This window comes from Erpetoichthys calabaricus, chromosome 9 (assembly GCF_900747795.2).
Source record: "Erpetoichthys calabaricus chromosome 9, fErpCal1.3, whole genome shotgun sequence".
Classification (NCBI taxonomy): Eukaryota; Metazoa; Chordata; class Cladistia; order Polypteriformes; family Polypteridae; genus Erpetoichthys; species Erpetoichthys calabaricus.
In genome coordinates this window covers 8,717,078-8,738,641 of record NC_041402.2, presented here as the reverse complement: position 1 = coordinate 8,738,641, position 21,564 = coordinate 8,717,078, and the positions used below count along the sequence as shown (strand labels likewise).

At 40.0% G+C, this 21,564-nt stretch overlaps 1 protein-coding gene and 1 long non-coding RNA gene across 2 annotated transcripts in view; one reads left to right on the top strand and one right to left on the bottom strand.

The window, feature by feature from the left end:
* haus4 (HAUS augmin-like complex, subunit 4) overlaps positions 1-21,564 on the top strand; it is a 50,816-nt gene that overhangs the window by 5,910 nt on the left and 23,342 nt on the right. Inside the window, exons 3-5 of the mRNA XM_028809135.2 lie at positions 7,908-8,039; positions 12,973-13,113; positions 17,086-17,182. Of these exons, the coding sequence (XP_028664968.1) occupies positions 7,908-8,039; positions 12,973-13,113; positions 17,086-17,182 (370 nt within the window). The remainder of the gene's footprint in view (positions 1-7,907; positions 8,040-12,972; positions 13,114-17,085; positions 17,183-21,564) is intronic.
* The window catches only part of LOC127529171 (uncharacterized), a 98,353-nt gene that overhangs the window by 56,764 nt on the left and 20,025 nt on the right, over positions 1-21,564 (bottom strand). The gene's annotated exons all lie outside the window — the stretch shown is intronic.

Genomic DNA, 21,564 nt, shown 5'->3' with positions numbered 1-21,564 from the left:
AGAATGCAAACATATTTTCCTCTTCAAAGGAGTGCCCGTTAGGAGCACAGACTGTCAGAAAGACAGAGGAAAGCAAACAAATCAATAGGGCTGTATGCTTTTAAGTATGCGAAGCACCGCGGCACAAAGCTGTTGAAGGCGGCAGCTCACACCCCCTCCATCAGGAGCAGGGAGAGAGAGAGAGAGAGAGCCAAAGAAAAACAAAGTCAAAAATCAATACGTGCCCTTTGAGCTTTTAAGTATGTGAAGCACTGTGCAGCATGTCCTTCAGGAAGCAGCTGCACACAGAAGGTAGCAACGTCAGCGCAAGAGAGAGAGAGAGAGAGAGAGAAAGTAAGTTGGGTAGCTTCTCAGCCATCTGTCAATAGCGTCCCTTGTATGAAATCAACTGGGCAAACCAACTGAGGAAGCATGTACCAGAAATTAAAAGACCCATTGTCCGCAGAAACCCGCGAAGCAGCAAAAAATCCGCGATATATATTTAATAATGCTTACATATAAAATCCGCGATGGAGTGAAGCTGCGAAAGGCGAAGCGCGATATAGCGAGGGATCACTGTATATATATTCATGGCATTCGTAGTCTGAATCATAATCTGATTGTATGGGAGGTTACATACCACGTAACGCTTGTGGTTGGTCAATGCCATGAATGTAATTACCCCGATCTACATTCTGTCAAATGAACGAACCACACGCCGTGGGGCAATTTTAGGGGCTTAGCCTCTAGCGCTGACGTCCGAGGTTCGATTCCCGAGAGGGAGTGCAGTGAGTGTGTACGCCTGATGAGCCCAGAATTGGGGCGAAACACATGTCGTGTACTCTTTGCATTATTTGACAGTAAAACAATTTTCAACCATATATATATAAATATATATTTTTCCATCCTTTTCCTAATTGTTTCCCTCTCTTGCATGATGAGACCCTGATGTCTTGGTTTGGGCCTTATCACGTACATCCCTTGATTTTTTTTTTTTTTTTTTTTTTTTCCTCTCCTTGTCACCCTTAGATAGATAGTAGTACTTTATTTGTCCCAAGATGCAAATTTATCTTTTTACCAAAGTACAAGAATTACTTAATATAACAAACAACAAGAACTCCCGAAAAACACACATGAATTACAAAAAAGAAGAAAACTACTTGTTACCTCTAATAATGTCCATCCATCCATCCATTATCCAACCCGCTATGTCGTAACTACAGGGTCCGGGGGGTCTGCTGGAGGGAATCCCAGCCAACACAGGGGGCAAGGCAGGAAACAAACCCCGGGCAGGGCGCCAGCCCACCGCAGCCTCTAATGATGTGATTTTCTTATATTGTGCTACTTTGTTTTCATCCCAATAGAGCCCAAGAATGGCCTTCATTAATAATTCATATTTTTTTCATACTGCCATGCCATACGTTGTTACTGCTTTTGTGTTGCTTTCCATTTCTGTCTCCACATCTCCTAATTCACTTCATATTTTCATAATGCATATGATGCTGATTCTTTCTCGCCACAGCTTTCCCTTAGAATTTGTTTATTTTTCTCTTGATTTTTACTTATTCATCATCTGATGCATTGATAATATTTCACATAGTTTATTTCTTTAATCTGTTTCTGAAGTTTTCTATGTTAGCTTATTCCCACCACAAAAGTATTGCATTATTTTGCAAAAGATATTGCCTTCCTGCATTTGCACATAATGGTGGCCACATTTTATAAAAAAAAAAAAAAAAAATGTCCATTTAAGCCAGCCAAACCGCAAATTCCCAGGTAAATATTCAGTGAACAAGGTCACTGACTAACATGGCATATTTGCTGTGAAAAGTGCTTGGTGAATTTCGCCGATCATCACTTCTAATGATCTGTTAAAGTTTCTTAATAAAGAAATACCAAGACCAGTATAAATGTATAGACCACAATTAGAATAGTTAGCATAATTTAATACATTTAAACAAACGTAACAAAACACAAATAAAGGGAGAAAAAAAAATGAGAAATGGTGAAGACAATTGTTAAATAAAAGAGAAGTTCCACTTGTTAGAGTATTTGGATATTCAACTAACCCAGCCCAATAAATATAGAGGAAAATTACAAAATCTCATTCCTGCCACTTGTGGAGGATTGCCGGCTTCTTACTCCGGCCCTCACCCCCAGGCCGAAAGGAGGAGCTCTCTGGACAGCATGGACATGCCCCGAGGTCCAGCAGGGCCTCATGGACTATGTAGTTTTTATACGCAGCCCTGCTGGATACCTTGGGGGCCACCAGGTGTCGCTGTAGGGGGGCTCGTAGGCTCGTATGTGCCCTATAACCCGGGAGTATGTCATGGTCACGTGACGGGAAGAAACGACGTGCTCCCGGGGTGAAGAAAAGGACTGTTTACCCTGACCTGGAAGGAGTAAGGAACTGTGGACTGATTGGGCAGGAACACCTCCGGGTCAGGGTGTATAAAAGGACTCTGGGAAGCCCAGTACATTGAGCTGAGCTGGGAGGTAGGAGGGCGAAGTGTCTGGGAGTGGAGGATTGTATTGGTTTTGTGAGTAGTTTATTGTATGATTAGTGTGGAGTGGAGGGTGCTTTGTGCACGTGACAACAAAATAAAGAAGAGTTGTACTTTTACCCTGTGTTTGGATTGGTACCTGAGGGTCCGAGAGGTGGATCGAGGGCTTATCTGCTACACACTCAAATAGTGTTTGCCAGTGACCTTATTTACCAAAAATGTTCATGGAAATTTGCTGTGTCACCTGCTTAGATGAACATTTTGGTTTTTTTTGTCCTTTAACTCCCAGTGCTCAGTGAAGCCAGTCTGACATCACAGAGCTCAGCCTCCCTGTGCAGAAATTTCAGACATGTGAACTTCACCTAAAAATGTGTTCCCTGCCCCATCTGCTTCCTGCAGGTATGATGACCCTACTCCAGCTGGATTTGCACACCACATGCATTTATTTAAAAAAACAAAAAACTTGCAGTATTTTCATTTGAGGGGTACATTAACTGACCATAATGAGAATATTATGAAAATACTCCCTTCTATTGCATAGATGTATTGTATGCTGTGTCTTCACTGCTTGATTAAGTACATTCTGCTCAACATAGTGAGGAGCATATCAAGTACTGGCAGAAACAGAACCCTGAGTATATACAGTGCATCCGGAAAGTATTCACAGCACATCACTTTCTCCACATTTTGTTATGTTACAGCCTTATTCCAGAATGAATTAATTTTTTTCCTCGGAATTCTACACAAAACACCCCATAATGACAACGTGAAAAAAGTTTACTTGACGTTTTTGCAAATTTATTAAAAATAAAAAAAATTGATGCGTATGCGTTCTGCGCGTGAAGTATAAATGAGCCCTAAGGTATTTTCACACTTTGTCAGTTTGCTCTTTTCCAAATTGGGGGGATTGATTTTTGCTCCTTCGTTTCAATTTCCAATTAGTTGCGTTTCTCACTGGAAAGATTCAAATGAATTGAACATATCCATAAACAACCCCTGGCTGCACTGTGAATTGTTTTTTTTTTTCATTGGGTAGAATTTTTTTTTTTATCTGGGGGGAAAAAATATGGAGGATCAAGACTAATTGTGTTTTATGTAGCACTGCATTTTCCCTAATTATTTGGTTTGTTTACCACACACAGCTGTGTGAGCTGAATGCAAGGGACGTTCACAAAGTTTCTGCACTTGTATATTTTCGTTGGAAACGGTGAATGCGGGAGGAGTAGTGATTGGGCATTAAAAAGTTTGTACGATTCTGGGAAAATTGCATCGTAAACGAAGGTGACTAAGTGATGTAAGTTGTTTTTGAAATTCTTAATAAAAAAAAATAAAGTGCAGAAACTTTTTGAATGTCCCTTGTAGTTATTATTGAACAACTGGGACAGTACTTGAAAATGATGTGGTACTACACTTAGTGTTTAAAGGACACTTTTGAAATAGGCGCATGTACAAAAGAAAGCCAGCTCTGCTGTGGGCATGTGCTTCAGTTTTATGATATATTAGATGAAGCACATAAATTTCATTTATGTATGGTGTTCCGTATTTACTGAACAGTAGCCACCATATGAACGTAATCTTAGTTAACTGATCTCAAATCACATGTCTACTGTCTTACCTATTGTATGTTTTTTGTTAATGTTATTTTTTTAATTGTTTGATTAACATTTATTGCATATGTCAAAGTTCGTGTGTGCATCGAGAGGATGCCCTATCTCACCTGCGTACATCACTTTCATAGTGTAACATTAAAGGGTTTACTTGTGAGGTCTGAGGGAGGTCATTTTGGTTAGGTAGAATGCCTAGAGGGGGCTGGGTGGTCTTGTGGCCTCGGAACCCCTGCAGATTTAATTTTTTCTCCAGCCGTCTGGAATTTTTTTTTGTTTTTTCTGTTCTCCCTGGCCATCGGACCTTACCTTTATTCTATGTTAGTGTTCCCTTATTTTAATTCTTATTTCTTTTGTCTTTTTTTCTCTTTCTTCATCATGTAAAGCACTTTGAGCTACATTATTTGTATAAAAATGTCCTGTATAAATGTTGTTGTTTCTCATCACCTCTGTATGTGTTTTGATTAATCCAATCACAAGTAAATTTATAACTGTCGTCTCATCTCATTTGTGAGAAAAGCAGTGACAGGTACTTGGCTTGCTCTGATTAACTGGTAATTGTGCAAGTTTTTTTATGTGAATTGTGTTACATTTGTACCTATGCATTTTTATTTGTACTTTTTTTTTCTTTACTGCTTTTAAACTTCTTCTTTTGCCTGCTCCAATTTGGGGTTGCCACAATGGATCACCCATCTCCATCCATCTTTTACATCATTTTCTACCACACAGACTGTCCCTCACTACATCCATAAACCTCTTTGGCTTTCCCTAATTTCCTTTTGCCTGACAGTTCCATCCTGAACATTCTTATCCCAATGTACCCCTTATCTCTCCCCTGTACGTGCCCAGACCATCTCAGTCTCGCCTTTCTCACTTTGTCACCAAACCATCGGACCTGTGCTATCCCTCTAATGTACTCATTCCTAATCCTGTGTACCGTTGTTACTTAGAGCATAAATCGTTGCTTCCTCAACTCTGCCTTTTTATTGTTTTTAATGCTCCATGTTAATCCTCAACTCATTATGCTGTGAATATGTTTCCCTCTTCCTTGGTGTGACCATCACAGCATGCACAATTTCACCCATAATGCTGTAACAAAGGTGCTATATAGGCGCCCGACTCGACACAGATGGACACAGAGGCACGTATAAACCACAAAGACTTTTTATTTTTCTTCACCCATGGGCACACGTCTTCCCCGTGACCCACAGGCAATACACAGTCCCCAAAGCACTTCTACAACAAAACTCTTTTTCTTTACCACCACTCCTCCTCAGGCTTAGTCCTCCTCCTCCCGACTCTGGCTTCTCGAGTGGTGGTGGCTGGCCCTTTTTATATCCCACCCCGAAGCGTTCCAGGTGCTTGAACACCTGGTCCTAATTGCCCATCTGGGTGGGGCTGAAAATACGTCCAACTGGGCTGCTGACTCCCTGCAGCTCCCCATAGCGGCCATCCGAGCCCCCAGCCAGGCTGTGGAGGACTCCATCTCTCATGGAGCCATGCGCTAGGTTGGGGAGTCATCGTCCACCAGGGAGGCTGCCACCAAGTGTCCTGGGGGAGGTATTGAACTGTCCATAGCTGCTCCCCCGGAACAGATGTAGCAGAGGCGTCCCTGCCGGGCATGGGACGCGGCTGTCCATTACAATGCACAGTATTTCGTGTAGCAGAATCGGTCCTGTGTCAAAATACATTCATACTTCATGAGAACTGCCCCAGGGTTCACTTGGTATTGCACTAAGACTTGCCTTTCTAAAGGGTCTTGATAGGGTTGTTTTTGGTCCGCACCAAAGTGTGATTCTCGTGTTGACATCCACCTAAATGAACCGGAATTTCATGGAAGTCACACCATACACACAGCAGGAGGCGAATGAATTAAAATACAGCACCCATCCACGAGTGAGCATTATTCACAGTGTGTGTGTAGAGCACCTAATTAATTCTAATCCACAAACCCTACCCGCCCCCAAGAGTACCGCAAACCGATCTTTAGGTCCCAGCAGCGGGAGCCACAGCGGACTCAATGCATGCGGAATTAGCCATGCTGTGTGGCACCTAGTCAGTATAAATCTTAAAGCAGCTGGCATGTCTTTTTGTGTTTCAAACAAGAAACACCTTGTGAATACAGGTAAAATTCCATTACAACGAATATATTTACAACAAAATTTTCATTACAACGAAGTATTTTTCTGGTCCTGACAGTTTCCCCGTATGATAGTCTATAGAAATCTCGTTAGTACGAAGTACATTCAGCAGATACTTTCATTAGAATGAAGTGACCTTGAAATGCCTGAATGAATCATCCACAGAGCAGTTAGTTCTGTGGTCGCAGCTCAGTTGTGCACAACGATCCTCAAACAGAAACATCGAGAAATTATTCTTTCTTTTTTCGAACTTTCCTCGTACTGTTTTTTGCTGTTTTTGTTTTCAATGGTTTTCAGTGATTCTTTTTGCTTATTGCTCGTTAACATTTGAAGAACATCCATTGGAATTTAACTCATTGTCACTCATTGTAGACACGGCAGACAGAAAAAACGACAACAGTTCATATTCGGGGGGAAAAAAAACCTTTAAATTCGAAAGCAGACAGTCGAGGTCACGTAGTATGTGTGCCAAATTTCAGGTCAATAAGTCACACGGTTTGCAAGCTACAGGTGATTTAAAATCCTGGACAGACAAACGAACAGCCACGGTAGCGTATTATATGTAAAGATATTGGTTTGGGTGTGTAGGGGGCATGTATAAATTTATATATATATATATATATATATATATATATATATATATATTGTAGCAGATATGCCCTTGATCCACCTCTTGGACCCTCAGGTACCACTCCAAACACCAGATAAATGTACAATTCCTCTTTATTGTACTCTTGTACAGTGCACCAAGCACCCTCCACTCCACACTATTCATATAATTACAACAATTCTCTCTCAGTAACACGCCTCCTCACCCAGACACTTCGCCCTCCTACCTCCCAGCTCAGCTCAATGTACTGGGCTTCCCAGAGTCCTTTTATACACCCTGACCCGGAGGTGTTCCTGTCCAACAGTCCACAGTTCCTTATTCCTTCCGGGTCAGGGTAAACAGTCCTTTTCTTCAACCCGGGAGCACGTCGTTTCTTCCTGTCACGTGACCATGACATACTCCCGGGTTATAGGGCACATAAGAACCCACGAGCCCTCCTACAGCGACGCCTGGTGGCCCCCAAGGTATCCAGCAGGGCTGTGTGTAGAAACTACAAAGTCCATGAGGCCCTGCTGGAACTCGGGGCACGTTTATGCTGTCCGGAGAGCTCCTCCTGGCGGCCTGGGAGTGAGGGCCGGAGTAAAATGCCGGCAATCCACCACAATATATAATATATATATAATAGAGAGAGAGATTTTAAGAGTGTCCTGTATTTCTAATTTTCTAATCTGGCAACCCTATCTGCTAAAATCTGAATTCCACTCAGTTCAGTTAATCTGTAATCTCACCCATTGTATAAATTTTAAAATGACCAGCGGACCCAGTTCTGAACCTGGACAGATATGACTTTTAAGGTTTAACCATGGCAGAAAAATTTTCTCACACTGTAACACACCATTTGTAACGTGTTTTTCTAAAGCTTAAATGAGAGCCCCAGCAAATGGTTGAAGTATTGCAAAATGCTTCTTGATGTCCAACTATTGTGTTTCAGTTTGACACCTGGACAACTCAGTGTTTTTCACAATGTTACAGTGTGAATTAAGAACATAGTTAAGATCAATGTTTTTAAATGTTATAAATTGTTGTTTTTGAGTATTAAGTGTTTACTTGGGGAAATGCTTTTTTTTAGGCAGAGAGAGAGATTCACCTTCATAAGATGACATGGCTGAGATCAGAAAGCTTGTTTCGCTTGGTACAAGAATTGCTTCAGGAATATCATCTGAAGAAACAAGACGTTCAGATATCAGAAGAGGATAAGAAGGTAATTTGAATAGTCACGTGTTATAATCCTTTCCAAGCAGTTGATATGTGGCAGCCATAAATTCAAGTAACTGGGTAAGTTTATCATGTTCATTAAACATATATGCAATGTATAGGAATTTTAACATCAGTTCGCTTTCCATTTAAAGGAATACTCCACCCAAAAATATGTTTTTATATGTAACTTAAGTCCTGCATTTTATAGTGACAATTGAGAAAAAAATGTTAATCTCGTGTTTCATGGAGAACAGAGATGGAAACATTTATGATATAACATATAATCCATATGTCAGTTATCCAGCTGTAAACTCACAATGTCAAAGTACATGGATTTTTTGCTAAAATTTTGTTAAATGGATTCTTATAGAAAAAACCGGGCATGTCATAAATGGGAAGCACAGTTCACTAGGGCAGCTTTTGAAATGAAGATAGGACTTTTGACCAATGAATGACTGGGAGAGGCAGATAATGCACAAATAATCACAACCTTTGAAGGCTGTTTAAATGATATCCTGGGTGTGAAATGTTGTAGTGCTTCTCATCTCATTTGTCGTTTGTATAGCATTTCTCACCATTGGGTTGTATTATATTGTAAACATTTTTAATCTCCATTGTAATTGAAAACATGAGATTTTCTGTCATCACTACAACACATATAGGGTAAGCAACCTACAGAAAATATCTGTTTTGGGTGGTGTATTTCTTTAAATAATTATATTCAGAAGACAGTTTGTAGTAATGTCATAAGTTAATTTCATTCTAAAGCATACTGCTTATTTTTTAAAAAAAAAAGGGAAGATTTGTACTTTAACTGTATTAATCTGCAAATTTGACATAATGAATTATGGTAGGTATACAGCTTTATATATACATTTTTTTTTTTTTTTTTTTTGCATTTCACTCCTTAATGCACTACATACAATCAAAACAATTCTGATAAAATATGTCATCATTTATATTACTTGATATTTGGTTTGTGTACATAAATAGTGTAAGGCACACTGTAAGCAATGTTCAATTATAATATACTATAGACTTGAATATTTCTGGTTAGCATTGTTAAAGATGTGTTTGCATGTTTATTCTATTCATTTTAGTCTTGTTAGTACATTGGTATAAAATATACTGCATAAAATTTAAAAAGTATATATACAGTGATATGAAAAAGTTTGGGAACCCCTCTTAATTCTTTGGATTTTTGTTTCTCATTGGCTGAGCTTTCAAAGTAGCAACTTCCTTTTAATATCTGACATGCCTTATGGAAACAGTAGTATTTCAGCAGTGACATTAAGTTTATTGGATTAACAGAAAAAATGCAATATGTATCATAACCAAATTAGACAGGTGCATAAATTTGGGTACCCCAGCAGAGATATGACATCAATACTTAGTTGAGCCTCCTTTTGCAAATCTAACAGCCTCTAGACGCTGTCCTCCTATAGCCTTTGAGTGACTGGATTCTGGATGGAGGTATTTTTCACCATTCTTCCATACAAAATCTCTCCAGTTCAGTTCAATTTGATGGCTTCAAGTCATCCCATAGATTTTCGATGATATTCAATTCAGGGGACTGTGACGGCCATTCCAGAACATTGGACTTCTCCCTCTGCATGAATGCCTTTGTAGATTTCAAACTGTGTTTTGGGTCATTGTCTTGTTGGAATATCCAACCCCTGCGTAACTTCAACTTTGTGACTGATGCTTGAACATTATCCTGAAGAATTTGTTGATATTGGGTTGAATTCATCCGACCCTCGACTTTAACAAGGGCCCCAGTCCCTGAACTAGCCACACAGCCCCACAGCATGATGGAACCGCCACCAAATTTGACAGTAGATAGCAGGTGTTTTTCTTTGAATGTGGTGTTCTTCTCTCCCCATGCAAAGCGCTTTTTGTTATGACGAAATAACTCAATTTTTGTCTCATCAGTCCAAAGCACTTTGTTCAAAAATGAATCTGGCTTGTCTAAATGAGCATTGGCATACAACAAGCGACTCTGTTTGTGGCGTGAGTGCAGAAAGGGCTTCTTTCTCATCACCCTGCCATACAGATGTTATTTGTGCAAATTGCGCTGAATTGTAGAACGATGTACAGATACACCATCTGCAGCAAGATGTTCTTGCAGGTCTTTGGAGATGATCTGTGGGTTGTCTGTAACCATTCTCACAATCCTGCACATATGCCGCTCCTGGATTTTTCTTGGCCAGCCAGACCTTCTGGGTTTAACAGCAACTGTGCCTGTGGCCTTCCATTTCCTGATTCCATTCCTTACAGTTGAAACTGACAGTTTAAACCTCAGATAGCTTTTTGTAGCCTTCCCCTAAACCAGGAGACTCAACAATCATTGTTTTCAGATCTTTTGCGAGTTGTGTTGAGGATCCCATGCTGTCACTCTTCAGAGGAGAGTCAAAGGGAAGCACAACTTGTAATTGACCACCTTAAATCCCTTTATATCTCATAATTGGACACACCTGTCTATGAAGTTCAAGGCTTAACGAGCTCATCAACCAATCAGCATTGAGCAGTGACAGCCATTCAAATCAGCACAATGACAAGGGGACCCACATTTGTGCACAGCCAGTTTTTCACATTTGATTTAATTTCATACAAATAAATACTACGTCACTAAAAATCTTTGTTTGGAAAACACCGCAGTACTCCAATGTTCTTAGGAAATGAAAGACAGACCACTGTTATCTTTTTTGTTGAAAGGAGAGTAAATTATTATGCAGGCTGAGAGGGGTTTCCAAACTTTTTCATATGACTGTATATGTATGCCTGTGACAATTTTATTTCTGGAATGGCCATGTAGTGTCACTCCTGCTAGGAAGTGCTACTGAAATATTGAAGCTGTTGAAATGTTATGAAAAAGCCAAGTGTCTTTGAGTGGCATAAGAGGTTCAAGTTGGGGCAAAAAGATGTGAACGACAACGCCAGAAGTGGGTCATCCATTATGACAATGCCCCAACCAGTGTGACTTCTTGGCTAAGAAATCAATTACCAAATTGTACCATCCAACCTACTTGCCTAACTTAGCTCCTTGTGATTTCTGGCTCTTTCCAAGAATAAAAACTGCCATGAAAGATTTTCAGACGTTACTCACATCCAGGGTAACAAGACAAAGGAACTGAAGGCTATTCCAGGAACAGAGTTCCAGGTGTGTTTGCAGCAATGGAAATCTCATCTAACTAAATACATAGCTGTGGAAAAAGATTATTTCAAAGGTGACAGTTGTTGCTAGTGCACAGATTCATACACATATATGTGTATACATAATTTGGTGATAGCATGAACTGCTGTAATATCCTCAAAGAATTACCCCATTACCTGATTAACAAGTAAAACCAACCTCAGCCTTCACTCAGACTTTTGAAATTGTTAGCTGTGACGTAGTCTGGAGGCTCAGTTGCACATAACAAGAAAGTCTCCAGTTGTGTTGTGATCAGATGCACAAGTAATATAGGTATTAATTGATTACGCATTTTAGACAAATAATATTTTAATTTTATAACAAATAGATATTTCTTGGGGAAATGAGCATATTTAGTTGTAACTTAGAGTTGCAGTCCATAACTGAAATTTAGGACATGGAGTACATTTAAGTAGCACTACTTAAAGTGTGCACAATCTCAAAATACTTAACCAGAACAAATCATACAATTTTCATCTTGTATTTTATTTTACATTGTATGAAGTTTACAAGTAAAACAAGATTGCTTGGAAAGGACAGTGATGCACTATAGAATCAGTTAGATCTATTGAAAGTGAAGCAGGGTAAAACATAGTATTGTCCATTTTAGAAAATTTAATTCCAGAAACACAGTTCCACAAAGTAGTCCAGTGATACAGACCTGGAGAGAAATTTATTTGATCCCTGGGGGATATTTGGCAATTTGATTTGATTTTTATCCTTAATATAAATAACAACACTACTGAAGGAATTTGAGATTAAAAATCTTTCTGCATTTTGAAAATTATTTATTTATAAAACCGTGCAGCACAACCCTTATCAGCAAAAGTGGTTTACAAGAATGAAATGAGCTATTAAACTGTATATACTACTGGTCAAAAGTTTTGAAATTCCACAATTTTTCTTTAAACGTAATCAGTTGAAATGCAATGAATGACCTAAAATGGTGAAAAGCAATAAACTGCCAGAGGCTTAAATTTAAAGTTTAGGTTAGCAAAAACTGGAAAAAAAGGAAATTTCAGAATATTACAAATGCGCCTTTGTCAAGGAACAACAAATAGGATACAACCGTACGGATATTGTGAAGCAATTAAAGTAAATTGAGCCTTACAAGTTGAAGCAAACAATTTGCACAGGTGTCCCGATTTCTTTTGATTACTTAAAACCCCTCTGTGTGTCTTAAAGCAGAGTTGGAACAGACTGTTATTATACCATCTGAAGTACGACTTGGACAATATTATACTGTAGAAAGTTGTGAATTCCAGTGATAATGGCTGGGCAATGGCAATTAACAAATGAAATGAGACCGAGCATCATTACCCTTAGAAGTATAGGCCTTTCATTTAGAGAAATTGCAAAAAAATAAAAATCGAAGTGTCAGTGAGTTTAGTGTGTCCTGCAAAAAAAAAAAAAAAAAAAAAAGAGTGATTAACGTATTTAACAACAGTATGGTCAGATGCTTGGCTTGTTTCTAGCCTGGCACAAGTATTTAATATTCATAATTGTATATTCTTGCAATATTATTCAGTCGGTGTTTAACTTTCATAAGTGATGTGTGTGGGGAAAAATATTAATAGTGAATGCTTATCTAGGGCAAAACATTCCAAGGTTTAGCTTCATAAAGAAGAATTGTCTTCTTGGTTTGTGTGTGTTTTTAATGTTTTAGCATTATTAAAGTATTATTATGTACGCAGTGTTTTGTTATGCCTAATATATTAAATGAATTCTCTATTTTTTGTCTTAGTTTTATGAGACACTTGAACAATGTCTGCTTGTAACACAGTGCTCCAGGGAGCTGGACCCAAGTTCAACTACAGCTCGAGATAAGCCTTCCCTGCTGGGTCTAAGTAAACAAAATGTGCTGAGCCTCTTGCCACCTGATAAGGTAAAGATGAAATGAGAGTAAGAATGGATAGCCGGTATAGTATAGGAATGCAGTGAAATAGGATGTAAAATGCATTCTTCACATTTTGTGTATGAATTAATGTACTAGAGGAGAGTACAGTATGTAAAGACATTGATGTCTGAGTTTAAGGGAAACCATAACTTTGCCTCTTTATTTATTAAAACTGTGTATTGTGTACACCACTGTAGCGGTCCGGTGCCGCTAAGATTCACACCATCAAGATGATGGTGATTTATTTATTTTTATGGAGGAGATCCCAGGGATGCTCCCAGCCTTGGCCTGACCTGCACACACTCACAAACAGAGACAAAATAATGCACACGGGAATAAACAACAAATAAAGAATATAATGAAATAAATGGAAACAATACCACCCCTGTATCCCTACGGCGAAATTACATTAAACACAAACAACCCCCCACAGCAAAGGCCTTGGAAAACAGCACGGGATGTAATGAATGATGACGATAGTAAGTCCAGAGATCTGTACGTTGGAAAGGAATGAAAAAAACAGTCCTACTGGTAGTCCCTGATAATGGTGAAGACGGGTGGACAGTTCAGGAGCGCACCTTTCCTCACTGGAAGGCCATGATCCCCTATCAGTCCTCAGCACACAGGTCGACAGAAGACAATCTAGACCCCAACAATGAAACAATCCAGGACAAAACTACATAAATTACTAAATATGGTTAAACAACAGTAGGCAGCCAGACAGGTCCACAGAATACAACAAAAAACAATTTTTTTTTTCTCTTTGGACACCTGCCCTCCTTTTAAGCCACTCTGACCACCTTTGACCCCACCAGCCCCTGCAGGGACTGCTGGGAGATGCGGTTTTAACTAATAGTAGCACAGCTACACCACTATTCAATTCATTTTTATAGTTATCATTCTAGTATATTTATGTGCCATTATTTTCTTGGTAAATGCCTTTGAAAAACATTTAAAGGTGACTTGTTGAGAATTACTACTTAGGATATAGCATTGAGAGTTAGTGACAGAAGTTAGATATCAGTGTTTAAACTTGAGTATATTTGGAATAGTTTGGATTTCTCCCTAAAATTTTATTGCAGGGCTTTTTTTGTGACAGTACGTTGTACCAGCACCTTGGCTGCACCAGCTGGTCTACAGTTATCCTAAAGAGACGCGACTCATGGATTCAATCAGTACTTCATTGATAAACAGTCCCTAATTCTGTAGAGCCTCTTTTTCATACTCTTAGTTGTATTCCAGTTTCTTCATGTGAGTGCAAACATGGGTTTTCACAAATTAATCTAATTGTCACACCAACGAGAGCCTTGTTACTGACAAGCACAGTCTCCGCACTTCTCTTCATACGATTGTTTGGCCCTTCGGTCACACACTTCGATCCTGCAAGATGCGTTATTTCATGACTGTTACGAGAATGATGATCTGCTATTGACACTCAAAGCAAAGAAATAATAATTATTTACATTTTTATATAGTGCTTTTCTCAGTGCTCAAAGCACTTTGCAAACTCCGCACACAGAAGATCCGGGACACAAACCCATGTTCACCTTACTGCAAGGCAACAGCAGAATTAGGAAGACTGCATTTGATGAAAACATACAAAAAGTTTGGAATTTTCTTTAAAACTCAATCAAATTAAGCATTGATTGCTTTGCGGGACTACATAATGTTTTTTGTAGAATGTGGAGCTCATTATTAACTTGAGGTTGATATTCTTCGATTTCAGAAATTCTGTGTTTGTAATTTTAAACTGTCAGGCACAATATTATGCAGTACGGTACACTAGACAATTCTGTCGATTTCAAATTTTAAACATTAGGTTTGACCAAATAAATAAAACATGTAGTGCTGTAACTCTCGCCTTGATATACCTTTACAGTACCTCAAACTTGAACCAAACACAATGCATGCGCACTGCCACCTTTTTATTTACAAAAACAAAGCACTGTATTGTGTATATATTTTACCAATAAATACAACTTATTTTTGTGTAACGCTTTTCCCTGTATGCAGGTGCAGGGCACTGGGATCAATTCTCAGTCAAGTGTAGATCATACTAATTACTAAATACAGAAATAGTACACATAAGTACAGATTTGTTAAAACACACAGAATAGTGTAGAAACTAATTAAAAATAAATAGAAATCAAGAAACTAATATACCCACAAACAAATACATTATTACTAGATAAGGCAGGTACTATTCCAAGATATTACTAGAAATAGCAGGTTGAAGACTAATTTGATAAATGCAGTATGATTTTCTGTCCTTTGTTTTGACCAGTATGCTCATAAAATATTAAGTTTCCAAGCACTAATTTCTAAAAAAAGGTACTACAGTAATCCCTTGCTATATCGTGCTTCGCCTTTCGCGGCTTCACTCCATCGCAGATTTTATATGTAAGCATATTTAAATATATATCGCGGATTTTTTGCTGGTTCGCGGATTTCTGCGGACAATGGGTCTTTTAATTTCTGGTACATGCTTCCTCAGTTGGTTTGCCCAGTTGATTTCATACAAGGGACGCTATTGGCAGATGGCTGAGAAGCTACCCAGCTTACTTTTCTCTGTCTCTTGCGCTGACTTTCTCTGATCCTGACGTAGGGGGATTGAGCAGGGGTGCTGTTCGCACACCTAGACGATACAGACTAAAAATGCTGAAAGATTATCTTCACGTTGCTATCTTTTGTGCAGCTGCTTCCTGAAACGACATGCTGCACGGTGCTTCGCATACTTAAAAGCTCGAAGGGCACGTATTGATTTTTGATTGAAAAACAAACTCTCTCTCTCTCTCTCTCTCTCTCTCTCTCTCTCTCTCTCTGCCTGCTCCTGACGGAGGGGGTGTGAGCTGCCGCCTTCAACAGCTTTGTGCTGCGGTGCTTCGCATACTTAAAAGCCAAACAGCCCTATTGATTTGTTTGCTTTTCTCTATCTGTGACATGATCTGCTCCTGACGCGCACCCCTTTGAAGAGGAAGATATGTTTGCATTCTTTTAATTGTGAGACGGAACTGTCATCTCTGTCTTGTCATGGAGCACAGTTTAAACTTTTGAAAAAGAGACAAATGTTTGTTTGCAGTGTTTGAATAAAGTTCCTGTCTCTCTACAACCTCCTGTGTTTCTGCGCAAATCTGTGACCCAAGCATGACAATATAAAAATAACCATATAAACATATGGTTTCTACTTCACGGATTTTCTTATTTCGCGGGTGGCTCTGGAACGCAACCTCCGCGATGGAGGAGGGATTACTGTATATAAAATACTTATTATGTAAGACTAGCCTTTTGATATGTCTCAACATGTGAATAGCAGAATTAATAAAATGTAGACATACCATACAGTATATCTTGGCTGTTGTGGCCTTGTTCCTTTATCTAAAGTCTTCTTCCTAGTGTTCAAAATTTGGTTTTAGTGTAGAACGGTTTCTACTGTTGCCTTCCATGCATGGAACAGACTTATAGCAAGCATGTTGTGTTTTCTTTACTCCATCCATCCATTGTGTAACCTGATTATGCAGTTCATGGTCATGGCGTCTCAACAACTACCTCAGCAACACTGGGCAGAGAGCACTCTGGGTCATGGCGCTAGTCAATCATGGGGCGAACTTGCTGACACTCCTTTATAGAGGATCATTTATGGAGCCAACAGTTAACCTAATAAAGTATATGTATCTTTGAATGCGATATGAAAATTGGAATAGCCAAAGACAAATGTGTATTTGTGAAGAATGCTAGGCGTTCCCGACCCTGTTTTAAACCATACTTTCCATAGGAATTTAAATGTAGGACAGAATAACAACTCTTTAAAAGTTTGTTTGCATAATTTTAATGAATACTGTTTAATTGCTTAGGCATTTTTGACATTTGCTCTGGTTTTGTACTCAACATGAATGTTGTCACCTTACTATCCATCAAGTGTACGTTTTTACCTCTTTTTGTTTTTTTTTGTTTTTTTTCCAGGAAATAAAGAAAATGAAGCAGAGATTGGTGAAGGAAATTGAAGACCTGTTGAAGAAAAAATGCTTTAATATCCTGTGTTTCTACCAGCCAGATTGGGGTGAGAGAGAATTTAGAGTTAAATTGACAGTGGCTATAAAGCTCATTTAGGTGTTCCATGAAATAACTTCAAATTGTTGTTATTTTGTGCTGCATTATATAAAGAAGTCCAGTAAGACCTGGGGTATGTTCCAAAGAGCAGGATTAGTGTGAAATCCAGTTAAAGTAAGTTGGGATTCATGGAAATCTGGCTAATTTGGTTGCAGAAAAGAATTGATTTAGTTAAACCTACAAGGGGGCTCCGCCCCCTGCTCGCTTCGCTCGCCTACCCCCGGCGTTGGGTATCCCGAAATACATTAGTCGAGCACGTTCGTTTTGGAGCCGTGCCCGCTTTGCCCGCGGCATTTCAGACGCGCGTTGTAGGCGCCTGCGTTCATTGATTTTATCCAGGCGGGCTCGTGTTGTATATCCGTCAGTCGAGCTCGTTCGTTTTGAACCTGTGCGTGCTTTGCTTCCGCGTTCATTTTGAACCTGTGCCTGCTTTGCTTCCGCAGTCTCAGACGCGCATTGTAGGCGCCTGCGTACATTGATCTTATCCAGGTGGGCTCGTGTTTGTATCGTTGAGCTGTATTGTGTTTGAATTTGGTGTAAAGCGTTTAGCGGTTTGTACAATCCCAAGCAGCACATTATTCCTAACTTCACTCCGCAGTAGTGCCACTCACAATATGGCGGTGACGCCTGCGCCTTCACTCCGCAGTAGTGCCACTCACAATATAGCGGTGACGCTTGCGCCTTCCGTACTATGTCGGGTTTCACTATGCTGTGTAGGCGCCTTTGCCTTTCGTACTTTCCCGCGCCTTCCGTACTATCTTCGTGGACCTGTGGGGCCTCCGTAGCCTCTTCCGTTTGAATTTGGGCTGCAGCCCAGAATCCTCTTTTTTGTGTGGCCGTGTCGGTAGTCGTTAGCTATGGCCGCGTTGTTGCTTCATTTCTCATTCACGTCAAGAGCTCTTTCGTTTTTGAGCGGTGACGACTCCGTGTGCGGTGGATCACACTTCGCTGGCGGTTTATGAGACGTGCGCTGTCGGCGCCTGCGCACTATGTCTCCTGCGTCCATCGCTGTGTACCTGGGTCCGTGCCTTCCGGCTTACCATTCTCGGTTAGTAATATGGATGTTCCTGGAACAGATTAAGGTAGAATTATGTGATCTGCAAGGCCAGACATGCTGATAACCCGTTAGCAGCTGTACCACATGCACAGGTAATCCACCTGAAGCTAAGCATGTTTGGGACCGGCTAGTACTTGGATAGGAGATCATCTAGGAAAAGCTTGGGTTGCTGCTGAAGGAAGTGTCAGAGATTGGCCAGCAGGAGGTGCTTACCCTCTGGTCTGGATATGGATCCCGATGCTCCAGCGTAGTGATGGGAACACTGTGCTGTAAAAATGTAAAATAAATCTGAGGTCCTGACTCCCTGTGGTCATAAAAAGATCCCTGGGCCTCCTTCATAAAGATGTATCCCAATGTTCAGGCTAAACTGCCCATCATGGCTTAGTCATTGTGGCCCACTAATCATCCCCTCTCTGTATCTCCCTTTCACCACCTAGTAGCTAATATGAGGTGAGCGTACTGTTGCAAAATGGCTGCCGTTGCGTCTTCCAGGTGGGTGCTACACATTGGTGGTGGTTGAAGTGGCTCCCCACTCACAATTAAAAGCGCTTTGAGTAGGGAGCAAATGTATAATATATACAGTCATATGAAAAAGTTTGGGAACCCCTCTTAATTCTTTGGATTTTTGTTTCTGATTGGCTGAGCTTTCAAAGTAGCAACTTCCTTGTAATATGACATGCCTTATGGAAACAGTAGTGTTTCAGCAGTGACATTAAGTTTATTGGATTAACAGAAAATATGCAATATGCATCATAACCAAATTAGACAGGTGCAAAAATGTGGGCACCCGACAGAGATATGACATCAATACTTAGTTGAGCCTCCTTTTGTAAATCTAACAGCCTCTAGACGCTGTCCTCCTATAGCCTCTGATGAGTGTCTGGATTCTGGATGGAGGTATTGTTGACCATTCTTCATACAAAATCTCTCCAGTTCAATTTGATGGCTGCTGAGTATGGACAGCCTGCTTCAAATCATCCCATTGTTTTTCGATGATATTCAAGTCAGGGGACTGTGACAGCCATTCCAGAACATTGTACTTCTCCCTCTGCATGAATGCCTTTGTAGATTTCAAACTGTGTTTTGGGTCATTGTCTTGTTGGAATATCCAACCCCTGCGTAACTTCAACTTTGTGACTGATGCTTGAACATCATCCTGAAGAATTTGTTGATATTGGGTTGAATTCATCTGACCCTTGACTTTAATAAGGGCCCCAGTCCCTGAACTGGCCACACAGCCCCACAGCATGATGGAACCTCCACCAAATTTGACAGTAGGTAGCAGGTGTTTTTAACTTCTTCCCCCATGCAAAGCGCTTTTTGTTATGACCAGATAACTCAATTTTTGTCTCATCAGTCCAAAGCACTTTGTTCAAAAATGAATCTGGCTTGTCTAAATGAGCATTTGCATACAACAAGCGACTCTGTTTGTGGCGTGAGTGCAGAAAGGGCTTCTTTCTCATCACCCTGCCATATAGATGTTCTTTGTGTAAATTGCGCTGAATTGTAGAACGATGTACAGATACACCATCTTCAGCAAGATGTACTTGCAGGTCTTTGTAGGTGATCTGTTGGTTGTCTGTAACCATTCTCACAATCCTGCGCATATGCCACTCCTGTGTTTTTCTTGGCCTGCCAGATCTGCTGGGTTTAACTGCTTCAAGATTGATGTAAGATATGAAGAGGTAGAGGAAGTGACTGCGAAGGTGGGAGAGATGAGAACAGCACCCGTATGCATGCACCGCACGGCCGCCCTGGTGCGTGCTGCCAAGTGTTGATTCTACAATAAAATAAAAGTAAAAAGAGGAATAACCTTGGAGGTCAATCTTCACCCCGAAAGCGGATAGTAGACGTCACATAGTATATGTGTACCAAATTTCAGGTCAAGCGGTTTGAGAGCTACAGGTGATTTAAAATCCTGGACAGACAAATGAACAGCCAAGGTAGCGGATTATATATAAAGATATTATGTAAGCCCGTATTAATTTTATTTGTTGTTACCGGGGTGAATTGATCTTTAGGGCAAGGGACCTTTTTACCAACCATCCCTTCACCCATCCCCTCCCAATGAAACAACTGAATATCCACCGGTCGAAATGAACAAGGGGGAATCCTCCCCATCCCCACCCTGCGCTTGATGAAACAATAGAATACCTGCAAGTTGAAATGACCAAGGGAGAAAGGGTGAGTGGGTGGGTGTGCTATCAAATCTCATGCCTAAATCAAATCTGAGAAATAGTGTGCTGCATTAAATAGCCCGATATCTGCATGCTGCAGTGTTAAAAGTCTGATCAAGTGTCTCTTCAGGAGCCAAGTCACGCAGGGACCTGTGCGGGTCTTAATCTGGCCTTGTTTATTACTTATTCATTTTTATTCTTACCTAATTTCCTAAGAATTTCTTTGACATTTTGTACATTCTCTGTATGAAAATATGCTATAGAAGTAAATTTTTTCATTGTTATAAAAAATATTTTTGGGTGGAGTAAGGTTGTGTTTGATGTGTAAATGCTAGATTTATGTGAAATCATTTAAACTTTTTTTTTCCTACAGTGCCATCTGTTTGCTTCTGAGCTGACAGTGTTCTTGGTTGGAAAATGTTTGATGAAGGGAGGAGGTGTGAAGTTGTTGGGGAGTTGAGGCCGGGGGTGTTCCACAGATATAGACCTGTATAAATACGGTTTCTGTTTTCTGGCAAAGGAGAGTGAAAAGGAGATAAAATAGCCCTGTTGTCACACAACAACAACATTTTATTTATATAACACATTGTCATACATGAAAGTAGCTCAAAGTGCTTTGCAACATTAATAGCTAAATAGAGTTACAAAACAAAATTAAAAAAAGAACGGTTATCTGTACCAGTAGAGAGTCTTAATGTCCATCTTATCTAAAAATAACAGTCAGATTGTTAGGGAGCACAGAAAAATGTGGTGGGATGTTGGAGAATATAAACCTGTGGGGGTTCCAAGGCCAAAAGATCGCTCGGACCCCTCTGGACATTTTACAGTCCATGAATGTGTCACTAACAACAGCATTATTTTTGTGGAGGTTCCTTCATCTTCCCAGCATCTCAAGTGGCTGCAGCATACTTAGGCCAGTGGCAGCGGCACATAGCAGCACACCACCATAGAGTAGCGGTAAAATAGAAAACACACAATGGTAGCGATTAGTGACCAGCGTATAAAACGGCAAGTAATCATTACACTTAAAGGAAAGAACCAATTTTCTCCTCCACTCAGTATGAAGGAATGCTAGTTATGATATTTTTGAAGTTATCA